Source organism: Vipera ursinii (assembly GCF_947247035.1).
Source record: "Vipera ursinii genome assembly, chromosome: 3".
Classification (NCBI taxonomy): Eukaryota; Metazoa; Chordata; class Lepidosauria; order Squamata; family Viperidae; genus Vipera; species Vipera ursinii.
The window spans coordinates 79,385,233-79,398,587 of record NC_139516.1 but is presented as its reverse complement, the minus strand read 5'-3'; the positions used below and the strand labels follow the sequence as shown (position 1 = coordinate 79,398,587).

General features: G+C 37.3%; 1 protein-coding gene across 1 annotated transcript in view; it reads left to right on the top strand.

Annotated features, from left to right (window-relative positions):
- Positions 1-435: 435 nt before the first annotated feature.
- Positions 436-13,355, top strand: part of DDAH1 (dimethylarginine dimethylaminohydrolase 1) — a gene marked incomplete at its 5' end in the record, with an annotated part of 59,971 nt that continues 47,051 nt past the window's right edge. Inside the window, one exon of the mRNA XM_083357693.1 lies at positions 436-741. Within this exon, the coding sequence (XP_083213819.1) occupies positions 436-741 (306 nt within the window). The remainder of the gene's footprint in view (positions 742-13,355) is intronic.

Sequence of the window (13,355 nt, the reverse complement as noted above, 5' to 3'; positions counted from 1 at the left end):
GGAACGCAATGAAACACCAAGGCTGTTTCTCCAAGGTTCCTCCAAAGCTATAAATCGGCGCGAGGTAATTTTGACCGGTTTGAACCAATCAGGTATCCCAACCCAAACAACCGACCAATGGAGGCTTCTACGAACACGGAGCATGATGTGTAGGTACTATAGCAAGGCGGGGCCAATCCACCGCCGCTCCGGCTTCCTTAAGCGCGTTCGCGACCACCTCCTCTTGCCGGGGAGGGAAGGAGGCCATTTCAGCTGGCTCGGGGAGGAGAAGGGAGGGGGGGGAACGCTTGGCAGCAGCTGCGCTTCCTTACGGTGGTGCCGGGGCAGCGCGCGGAGTCAGGCGCGCAGGCGGGGCTTTGGGGTGGGGCTTTGTGGTTTTTTTGCTCCCGGTTCGCCTTCGGTTTTCACTTCCCGGCTTGAATCCCCGGCGTGACCATGGCAGGGCTGAACGGCGGCCCCTCCGGCTTCGGGCGGTGCAGCCACGCCGTGGTGAGGGCGCTGCCGGAGTCGCTGTGCCAGCAGGCGCTGAGGCGGGAGAAAGCGAAAGAGGTGGACTTGGCGCGCGCCGAGCGGGAGCACCAGCTCTACGTCGGGGTGCTGAAGAACAAGCTGGGGCTGCAGGTGTTGGAGCTGCCCGGCGACGAGAGCTTGCCCGACTGTGTCTTTGTGGAAGATGTGGTCGTGGTGTGCGAAGAGACCGCTCTTCTCACCCGCCCGGGGGCGCCCAGCAGGAGGAAAGAGGTAGCGCTGGACAGGCGGCGGGGAGCCGGCGGCGGTGGTGGAAACGGAGCGGGTTGGGCGCCTCAGAGGTTGGTTGGCGGCAGGAGGAATGAGGGGGGGTTTTCCTCCCTTCTGTCTCCCTCCTTCCCTCTCTCCCTTCTTCCCACAGTTCGGGAAGGTGGTTCCGAGCAACTTCCCGCCGAATAGACGGGAATGCGGGCGGGCGGGCGCGCACGGAGGGTGGTGGTGGGGTGTGTGTGGGGTGTGTGTGTGTGTGTGTTGGAGGTTGGGTGGGAATGCGCCGCATTTAGCAGCACCACCTCCAGCTGCCTCTACTCGCAGGGGTCTTCAAACTTGGGCCCTTTTATGACTTGTGGACTTCAACTCCCAGAATTCCTCAGCCAGCCATGCTGGCTGAGGAATTCTGGAAGTTGAAGTCCACAAGTCATAAAAGGGCCAGGTTTGAAGACCCCTGCTCTACGGGATGGGCCGGGGAGCTGGCGGAGCGAGCGGGGCTCCCGCCAGCTCCGTGTCCTCCACTGACAGGGACGGTTTGGCGGGAAGGTTGAGGAACCCGAGAGGGGGAAAAAAACAAACAAACAAACAACGCAGGCGAAGGTAAGGGCCTGAAAAGGCGGCTCGCCCCGCGTTAGAAGGGTTGGGGAAGAAACCGTGGAGGCCCGCTCTCTGTGGAAAGCCCGTCTTCGCTTTCCCTCGCCGCCGCCGCTGCCGTTTGGCTATGGAGTGCGGTACTGTAAGGCGTGGCCGCTGTGCTAGAAGGCGGTGGAAGGATGCGCGAGGAGAGAGAGGGCGGAGGAGGTGATTTATTTTATTTATTTTATTTATTTTATTACGTTTGTATACCGCCCTTTCCCGAAGGACTCAGGGCGGTTTACAGGGCGATTAAAAACAAGAATACAAAAGTTAAAAACAAATTTAAAAAAAAAATTCTATTCGTGATGGGAAGCGAAGATGCTCAGAGAAAATGCCTTGAACCAGCCCAGCCGCCCCGTTAAAACCAGCCTTCCATCAAGTTAGCGGCGCTCTGGGCAAATTGGGATGCCCAGAAAAAAAAAAAAGTCCTGTCTTGCATTAGCCTTTTCCTTACCTGAACCAGGTTTCAACCCTGAAGAGAATGCTGAGCCTAGAATGAACGGTGTCTTGTTTTAGAAATGTTTAATCTAGTCGGTCCACTCTTGTTTACAATCTCCCTTCCTCCTTCCCTATTAGCTTTATTATTTTGCAGGCTCAGTTATGCTTTTAGGAGAAACGTGATTCAAATCCAGTAAATTATTTTTTAAAAAAAAAAGAAAGGAAAAAAAGAAGACAGATTATACATTATTATAAACGCTAGGAATCTTTGCAGGGGTAGTAAGTAAATACGCTTAACAAACACAATGAGAAAGCTAGGCGTGGATGTTGCTGAGATCATATTTCAGATTCTGAGTATGTCCTTTAAAATACAACTCTCTGTGCCTTTGAAAGAATAATGATGGATATTACACAGGTATAGTCTTAATGAAGGAACAAATTAGGATTTTGTTAACCAATTTGTAGCATATTAAGCTGTTTTAATATTACTGCAAATAAAGAGACATTGGTCAAATTAACGCACAAAGCTCATAAATTATGCTCAAAGAGTTATTCTAAGGTAAGTATTTGTCAAATTGCAAACTTAACATGTAAACCTTGCACAGTTTTGAAATCTTTTGTATATCTTTTTATTATAACAGAAATATATTTTACCCATCATGATCAAGTATATATGCCAAATGTGAATACTAATAATGGTTGAATTATTTAATTGAATTATAATTAGCTATGCATAGTGGATATCCTTGCTCTACTATATATACAGGAGGTTCTTTTATTTCTTATTCCATTGATTATCTAACATAAATTCAGACTTCTATTTATTTTTGTAAGCAAAAACATACTTGGTGAGAATTCTCCAGTATTTTCATGTGTATTTTCCTTTATTTCTGTTTGTGATACAATGAAGTGGGCAATAACCTGAATATTCAGTCTTTATGTATGTTTCAATACATGTTCCAAAGTCTACTTTTGCAATCAGTTTTGTTAATATTAAATCATTTTAGTCAATGGACTATATAATGGCTTTTAAGACAGAAATGGTCATGTCAGAACCCATTCTGTAATTGGTTGAGATATACAGAGATAAGTTCAGTGAACTGGAAAATGAAATAAAAGCAGTCAGCACTTTGGGTCATAGCCAAAACAGATTAATAGCTAACTAAAAATAAGCTGCCTAATAATTCAACAGAAAAATAAGTGAAATACAATTGGACATTGGAAAAGAAAAACAAGTTCATAATTCAACCTAGAAAGTTAAATGGACTTATGTTTCACCGAGTTAACTTGATTTCAAAATTAGCAAAATTACTTGGAGGTTTTTTTATGGTATGTTGCTTCTGTTGGTTGCATGCTCTATAGCAAGGGTGTCAAACTCGCAATGTCACGTGATGTGTAGCGACATATTGTGACTTTTTTGCCATTGCCGGCAATGGGGGTGGGCGCAGTTTTGCTATGATGCATCCGGCTCATGGGCTGGCAGTTTGACATCCCTGCTCTATGGTTTGGATGTGATAGTGTGTTACAAGAACCTTAGATGCTAAAAGAAACATATTAAAGACTCTTGAGTCCAAAGCATGCTCATATGTATATACATACACACTAACTTATTTTATTCACTTACACATGCAATGTACATTCAGTTAGCTTCAAGAACTGTAATCAATATCTATGACGATAATATTGTCATATATTTTTTATAAAAATTGGGATAATTTTTGATCATAACTTTGGCAACTATAGCAACAGCTGTAATTTATTGATTCAGTCACTTTAGATATAGAGTTGGGGCTTTATGTCAATGAGAGTTAATGTTCTGGTTTGATTTCCAGTCAATGGGGATAGGTGGGAAATTGTTTACTTACAAAGATGCTGAAAGTGAACAGTTTCAGCTTCAGTGATGAATTAAATACATCTATTTTTAGTCCAGACTAGATATAAAACACAACTATATCTTAGTTTGGCGTAGATACTTATCATACCTCTAGATCACATCTAATTTCTAAAAGTGGAAGAGTCCAGCCTGAGATCACGGGAAACGTGTAGCCCTCAGAGATCTTCCAGAGTGAGCACTGAATTCCATTTTATTGAAATAAAAAGAAGAAAGTATTATTCTTGATGTGTATGGAGATTCTCAGTCATCCAGGCCATGGTTGTCCCAAAGAGGCAACTGAACTTTCTTGGTTTTTTTTGAAGGCGTTTTGTTTCTCATCCAAGCTTCTTCAGCTCTCTTGATTACCGGTATTCTTTCTTTAAATCATATTACTTGTATTTAAAAAGAGTTTAGTGGCAATCCTGCTTTGAAGTTTAAAATGTGATTTACCGTTTTTCTGCGCAGCACATAAAGCACCTGTTGGAATCACTTAAACCAGCTTCATCTTTTTCTAGTTCTGCAAAAAAGCTATATTTGTTCTCAGCAAGTGCTTACATTTATACCTATGCAAACTCTAAATCATATTTTCAAAGCAAGATCTCTGCATAATGTTATAAATAGCAAATGTGGCTTTGTCTTATCATGGTTTTGTCTTCTCACTTAATGTTGCCCTAAGCAGAGAAGAAGAAGAAAAATGAAAACCAACGTGAACTGGAAGAAATTAAATGAGTGATATAGTTATCTGCCTTTTGTATATGTTGCAGAACATAGTTTCTGAATTAGCTAATCTTTTGGTTTCCATTTGTGTTCACTTATGTACTGAAATAACATAATTGTATTAATCAGAACATACAAATGTCATTCTATAAATTTCAAGCATAAGTCTAATAACTAGTAAACGTTTATATTTGTTGCATAATTGAATATATCAAGATTTTTTCAAATGCTTAAGGAATGTAGAGAAACAGTTAATAAACGTATAAGTGACTACTGTAATTTATTTCTAGTAATCTACATGTTCAGATCATGCTGGATTTTGCTGAAACTAAAGATCTTTCACTAAATCTGCTGGGCACTAACGTATCCCTGATTTTTCATCTGTTACTTGAAATTTTCAATTTGCCCTTCTGGATAGTGAGGCGGAGAAACAGATGGTCAGTAATTAACATAAATTACATAGTTAAAGTGTGCAAGACAGACCTATTGGAGTGGTTTTTTTTAAAGACTAACTTTTGGTAATGCATTAATGGAATAGTAGTGTTGACTAAGTGTTCATTGAAAGAAAGAGATGGACTTGGATCTAAAAGGCCTTTACTCCAATTCCTGTTAAGATTTGTTTTAATCCAAGGAAACTTGGCAAAATCATTGTCTCCATTTTGCTTTCTTGTCTGTAGAATGCAGTAGTAATAATTTGCTCTCTATATGGAGGGTATGTTGGTTTTCAATTGGTGCTTGTACCACAGTGGAACTTAGTCAGAAGCTAAGAAGATACATGTAGTGCAATATAGACAACTTTGTCATATATTGGGGAAAAAAGAAAAATACCAACTTATTTTGCTAAGGCTATTCAAGCAATTTATTGTAACGTGGTATTATGCATAGTGATTCAGATGTAACCAGATTGCATCTAGTTAACAAGTGAAACCTACTTTGGAAAGGTTTAGAATAATATGTGTAGAGAATATAGGATTGGTAATTTGATTTTTTTTTCTCATTCAGCTCAGAAGTTCATTTGGATGGAGATGTAGCTCCACTCCATCGTTAGAAAGATAAAATGTAATCCTAGTATTAAGAGTGAATACTTTTAAGAGGAAGAGTGGAATATAAACATTATAAGTAAAATACTTGAATATCATGAATTGAAGGGATTTTGAATCCACCAGAAACATTAATCTGATATATATTTATATTTATATTGATTTTCATAAAAATATAAGTTTAAAAGATAAATCAACAGGGAAAATATTTAGAAAAATGTTCAAGAAAGAAAAAAGGTAGAAGTGTAGAAAACAAACAAATATGAAAGAGAAAAAGATGACTTCAGACTTTTTTTTGGTACAGATATGAATAAAGAAAATACATCTGAAATTTACATTATCTACATTATATAATTCTATCATTAAATCCCAAAAGCAACTTTTTATTTCTTTGTTTCTTACAAAAAAAATCCCATAATGGTTTCCAAATAAAAATAAAATTAGACAAAAGTTTTTTCTTTTATCAAGACTGTCAATTTTTCTACCAATTCCATCAGCTTCACCATCTTCTTTCCTTGTAAAAAAGGTAAAGGTAAAGGCTTCTCCTGTCCAGTTGCATCCAACTCTAGGGGGTGGTGCTCATCTCCATTTCTTGACCAAAAGAGCCAGTGTTGTCCAAAGACACTTCCATGGTCATGTGACAAGCATGAGTATACACCGAGGCACACAGAACTCTGTTACCTTCCTGCTGAAATGGTACCTTGCTGCTGCTGTTATGTATGAAAACAAAGTTCCACAAGATTCCATTTGCTTATCTGTTAGACCCCAAATTAAAGTCTCTGATTTCAAGTGTACATTCATTTTAAAATCTGCAAGTCCACCAAAGATGAAAAAAGTACCCTCATTTTGATTAGATTTCTAACACATATTTGAAATTGCTTTATATATCTTTGACCATTTGTCCAGTGTCGTGTACCAGGAGTACATTATTTTATAAAAATTGACTTTAAGATTATAATTCATTGTAAACGTCAACCCTTTCCCCCCACATACTGTCTCATCGGTCCAAGTCTGTATCCTAAAATTATTTGCCCATTTTATTATATATGATTATATATATGATTATGTGCTCATGATTTATCACTCGATGCTTGTATGTACATTTAGAGCTTATTCACCAGAGACATTCCTTGTGTGTGCAATCACACTTGGCCAATAAAGAGTTCTATACAATCTATAATTTGTTCATCTATTTCCATCTTTAATAAGAGTTTATACATCTTAGCAATCATATATATTTGTACGGGGTTTCACATTTTCAAATTCATAATTCTTCTTATTCAACCTGAATCTTTCCATTAGCTGAATATTAGAAACTCAGTAGCATATAAAACTTTCCAATTCCAAGTTTTCTCTTGTTTATAACTTTTTATAATTCCCAATTTTCCTTGGAAAAAATTCAGAAAATCAGCACAGGCTAACCATTTTTGTTTAACTATCATTTCCTTTCTAAAAACACTTCTTGGGGTGCCAAATATAAAAGGACTTTAGGAGTTATTTTTGCTTATTCTAAATTATCGGTATGTATGTCTAATAAAATGGTTTTAAAATGTACGTTAACTTTAACTGTACCACAAATAACTCGGCCAACCAAATTTTGAACCCTGTCTAATTCCAATAACCATATATTTTCTATCTCAATTTTTTATTTTATTCAAAACATAAAAATACAAACTCCAAAAAGAAAAAACCCCAAAACAAAGCTAAACAAAATTACACCAAAAAAGTGCATAGACAAAACAAAGCAGACATATACGTACTGTAAATTGTCCCCCCAGGTGAATACTGATAAATGTATTTCAAAGATAATAACTCCTCACCCCTTGCAAAGCAGGCACACAATTTATAAACTACTACAATGCTATTTACCCAAACTACATAGTTTGACATCTGTCAAATATATGAAAAGATAGAACAAGTAAAACCAAGAAATTAAACTTCTAAACTCTCTGTTAACAATCTTAATTTATTGTATTTCATTCACAGAAAGTCCACAACAGCTTTTGATCTACCATAGGTCACAGCAATCATTGTGTTGCTCCATCCAGGATCAAACATCCTCAATTGATTCTTAATAAGCTTTTCCTTAAGATATTAAACAGGATCTTTTCTAACAACTGGATTGTATTCCTTAAAGTTTTAAGTCTTTGTTGTGTATATTTCCACAGCATTTGTTGCACAAAGAAGTCTATGAATTTTAAGATATAATTTCTTAACATTCATTTTCTGATTGGGCATAATAGTTCCATTCCCCAATCATCTTTAATCTTCTAAGAAAAGTCAAGTTCATCACTGGTCAGTTCTATCAATTTTTAATCTTTAGAATCCATACCTTGTATTTTGTTTAACTATCAACTTGTATTTTTCCAGTCAGCCTCATCTTTCAGCAGTGAGTTGCATTCCAATCCATCTGGTTGTAAATTTTGTTGCAGTGCTGTTACTTGTTATTTCTAGGATCATTGTTACTTTATCAAGCATTTTATCCAAATTTTCAAGCTGAAATTGTAAATTGGAAAATATGCTTTTTGCACAGCTTTCCCAATAAACTTTGTCTTGGTATGTTGTTTGCATTTTGACTATTTTAATTATAACCCAAAATACATCTGTAGTAAATCTTAAGAGTTAGAGCTTTTACAGTCTGTTGTAACCAACTCCTCTCAAAGACAGGAAAAGCACCATAACAAATTAAGGTAAAAAAATGAGAAAAGCTTTCAAGAGAAAAAGAGAGATTTTTTATCAGAAATTAAGAAAAATTAAGACCAGAGTTTTCTTAATAAATTTATAAAATACAAAATCTCTGTAGTGAAAGTATGATAGTAATGCAAATCAAAACAGATCCCTTTCACTGTATAGAGTTCCTGTGGCTTCCATACAGAAAAGACAGAGTTAGTTTACGGCAGCTAATAAAACAATAAAAAGCATAAAAACAAGACACTAAGATCTAGCAGGAGGTTAAATTAAGTCAGCATTCAACCAGTAGATTAAGGTTTGAAAGTGAAAACCAAAAAAATAAAATAAAATCAAAAAGTGTAGTTCATACTCCAGAGTTCTTAAAAAGCAGACAGTGGAAAGAAAAAGATGGGAGACTCAATTCTCCGAGCACTCCCACCTAGAATTATTACCTTTAGTTCCTCTTCTCAGAGTTGTGATACGTCATGACACGTCAGGTGATGTGGCGAGTTTGACACCTGTGATTTAGAAGGTCATGAATTAAGATTTGGATGGCATAGTTATTTATGGTATGACAAGATAACATAAATATTGATTTTAACAACCACTTTGTTAGACATGTCATTCTAAGAGTTTGGAATAATATATAAAACAAGGTTTTATATGAACATGCCTCTTTGGGTGTGCCCTCAGGAAGCTTTTTTCTGAAAAGAAATGGTGGTGAAGTCAGACTGAAGGACTTTTTGTAAAATAATGTCTCTTAATTTTGCTGATCCTATCCTCGAGTCCAAGAAAGAACTAGAATCAGAAGGACACGTATGCCATTGGTTTACATATTTACAATTGAAAGAAAGATTTAAATTAGACAAAAAGAATTATGAATTGGAAATCCATATTAGGATTTAGGATTTATTAAATTTATATGCCGCCCTTCTCCCTGAGGTCTCAGGGCGGCTCACAACAATAAAAATTAAGAGACATAAAATACAAAAATTAAAAAAGAATTAAACAATGAATATAAGAAATACGGGACAATTTACACAATAAAAACCAAATTAAAAAACCATGGTCAGTCCAGGCCCGCTTGTTGGAACAACCATGTTTTCAGGTCACGGCGGAAGGATTGAAGGTCAGGGGCCGTCCACAGCTCCGGAGGCAGTTCATTCCAGAGGGTAGGCATGCCCACAGAGAAGGCTCTCCCCCTGGGGGTCGCTAGCCAGCATTGCCTGGCCGACGGAACCCTGAGGAGGCTGACTCTGTGGGAGCAAACTGGGCGATGGGAGGTTGACATTGACAGCAGGTGGTCCCGCAAGTACCCCGGGCCTAAGCCATGTAGGGCTTTAAAGGTAATTACCAGCACCTTGAATCGCGCCCAGAGGGCAACCGGAAGCCAATGCAGCTTGCGCAGGAGAGGTGTAACGGTGTATCGAGATACTCCCATAAGCACCCGCGCGGCCGCATTTTGCACCAGCTGAAGCCTCCGGGTGCACTTCAAGGGCAACCCCATGTAGACAGCATTGCAGTAATCCAGGCGAGAAGTGACAAGGGCGTGGGTGACCGTGCATAGGGCATCTCGGTCCAAAGAGGGGCACAACTTGCGCACCAAGCGAACCTGTGCAAAGGCCCCCCTGGTCAGGGCGGTTAGATGGTCTTACAGGTTAAGCCGTGAATCCAGGAGGACACCCAAGTTGCAGGCCCTTTCTGAGGGGGGGAAGAGCTCTCCCCCCATCAAAAGAGATGGAACATGTTGGACAATATTATTGCTGAGGTCTATAAAATATTATTGAATTTGAATTTGGAAAGTGAATATGTGAGCCTTGTATGATTTAGTGGGCAAGGAATTTTGGATATAATGTAAAGCTTGAACAATGGGAGAATATGTGGACAAAAGGTTTAAAATTTACATTAAATTACAATTTAAAAGAAAAATTTTATAAGATGATGTATCATTGGTATTTAAGACCAGATAAGTTATCAAGAATGTATAAAGGTATTTGAAATGAATATTGGAAATGCAAATGTAAAAAAGGGACTTTTTATCATTTATGATGGACATGTGATAAAGCAAAGAAATATTGGAGTAGGATTCATATTCTAATACAAAAGATTCTTAAAATGAATATAAAGTTGAAACCAGAAACTTCTCCTTTGGGTTTAATGGAAAAAGACATGGGAAAAAAATGGAACTTTGATGTTATATATGTTGATAGCAGCAAGATAACTATGCACAAAAATGGAAGGACACTTCGATCCCCACAATGGATGAATGGCTGCAAAAGTAGATGGAGTTGCAGAGATGGCTAAATTGACTGCCTTGATAAAAGAATAAAAAAAAACACAATTACTTTTGTTTCTACTTGGAAACCACTTCTGGACTTTGTGCTTGAAGTGGGGAAAAAATGAAACTTTGATTTTGGGTTTTACCGAATATACAGATTTGTCATTGTAGAAATGGCTTAGTTTATACTATTATGTAAAAGTAACAAGTTGAGGTCTGATGTTACTATCTTATTTTACTGCACCAAAGGGCATGAGAAGTCACTACCTTTTCTTTCTTTTTCCCCTTTTTCCCTACACTTTTCCCTTCCCTTTTCTCTCCTATTTTTCCTATTATTTATTTTTGTGTTTTTGTATTTTATATTATAGGGTAATAAATATATATATGAAAAAGAAATAACATGCAGTTCATATTAGTCAAAGTAACACCCAAATATTTAATCTTTGTTTAGGTTTAAAACCAGATTTCTTTATCAGTTATCTTAATCTTGTGTACTTATATTGTTAACCAACATCTTTGTTTACTGTTTATTAACCTTAAATCCACAACACACCAAAATCTTTTAATTTTTTCCTGAAAAACTCAGTACCTTTCAAAGGGTCCTATAAGATCAAAACCAGATCGTCAGGAAAACCCTCAATTTAAAGGTCTCATTTTTAATTTTTAGGCCCCTTATCTTTTCAGAGAAAATTTAATCTCTGTAAAAGTTCTAGGAAAGTTAGAAACTGAATAAGTCAGACCATTTATCTGTTAAGCCTTTTGGATGCCAAGATGTGTAAGCATGCATGAAATTGTATGATAAATATCTATCTGAAGCTGAAATAAACCAGCTTTTTTCAGTTTAATATTAGCATAACAATGACAGTAATTGATCACTCAGCTGTAAAAAATAAGTATCCAACTATGCTTATATTCTCTAATTATATGTATGTTTGAAGAAACTAGAGATATAATTCACTTGAGAAATGGAAATGAAAATTAAATTAGCCTTAGGGGAAAAATATTACTTCAAGTAATGGAAACAAAAAGGGTATACAATTTAGACTTTACATGTGATAATCTGCTTCTGGGCAATGTAAATTAAAGGGTTGGATCATATATTTAAAATTCTGTTTTATATTAAACGTATTTATTTGCACTTGTTGACATCTTAGTTGATCAAAAGGCTGTACATAAATATTTAAAATAAATCAGTAATGAGGAATAATTCTTGAGTTACATCAGATAATTGTTTTATTAGGTTTACATCTTTATAGAACATGAAAAGTGCCTGCTATCTGTACTTCTATGTAGGGATGTGGGTTTTTTTTGCCCCTCTACTTATTTATTTAAACAATTTATTTATCTACCCAGTTCAAAGATTTTGGGGAGTCTACAAGAATTAGACAATAACAAATCAATCCACGATATATACAGGCCCTTCTTCCTTCAACTTAATAACAGAAAAACAGTAACACCAGTGAACCAGCAAAGCTGGCTTAACCTCCCAGCCCAAATGTTTAGGGCAGGGGTCTTCAATCCTGGCCCTTTTATGACTTGTGGACTTCAACTCCCAGAATTCTTCAGCCAGCGTGCCTGGCTGAAAGAACAAAGAAAGTGAAAGAACAAAGAAAGAGCCGTATGTATACTGCAGGCACCATATCTAAAGTTGATATATTAACAAGATGTACAGAAGAAAACAGGTACAGAGCTTACAACTCACATGGTTGAATAAACAAACAACAAAATCTGCTCCTGAAGTAGACACATAACTAGTAGTAGTTATTTCAGTCACTGGTACCCTTGGACATACCACATTCAATTCTGATCACAGTTCCAGTCATGAAGTTACGCGAGTACCAAGCCATGTAAAGCTTTATAATTCAAAACTAGCACTTTGAATTGCAACCCAGAAACTTACTGGTAACCAGAGCAGGCCTTGTAGAAAATCTATAATAGGACCTCAGTAACTAGCACCAGGTAAAACCATGGACCATTTTATTTTGGACCAACTGTAATTTCCAGGTGGTCTTCAAAGACATCTTCAGGTAGAGTGCATACATTGCAGAAATTGGTGATGATATAGGATGAGTAACTACCCATGTCCTCTTAAGAAAAAGCTGTAACTGAGATAACAGATGACATTGGTTAAAGACTTGTGGTAATGGCCTTCACAGAGCTGTTCCCACAGGGGCAGTCCCACTCCATTGAAAAGCAATCTGATATGGCAACTAAACTGCAATGAACAAACATAAACTGTCTTGCTAGGCTTCGGTTTCAGTTTATTTATACTCATCCAGACTTTAATAGTTTCCAAACTGCAAGGCAAGACTGACAGCATCTCCAGTTGACCTAGAGGTGACCATACAGAGCTAAGTATCATCAGCACATGTTCACTGTATGACCGTAGCATCTGTCACATGCCCATGGACAAACTGAGTCTCCTGCTTACTAATATATGTGATGATGAATACGTTTAATTAAGAGTGTGACAGGGTTGTCCATTAAAAATGTGTTCATAAATGCCTTCTAGATCCTTTCTGGATCATCATCTTCCTACTCACTCCTTGGTTTTGAGGAGTATTTAATTGTAGCTGTTTCTTCATATGAAAATGTTCTGGACACGTGGTTAACTTACCGAATAGATCCACCATTGGTACAAAGAAAAAATTTTTTTTTTGAAAACTATGCATCTTGAAAGTAGTGTCAAAGTTCAAACAAGTAGCTATTTAGATCTTTGTTAATTGCAAGGATTTACAAAATCAAACTTCTGAGATCCCACATCATTAACAGAAGTTTGCAAGTTGAAGATATGCAAGGCAGTGATTTCATGTTTGCAATAAAAATAAAAAACACGCACCATTAAGCAATAAAACAATCCAGTTTGTATAATTACTATTATTACGTTCTATGGCAACACTAGTGCAGGTGGTGTCTTTCAAGCTATATACTGTAGTCAACAAAAAATAATACACATAAGAAAATA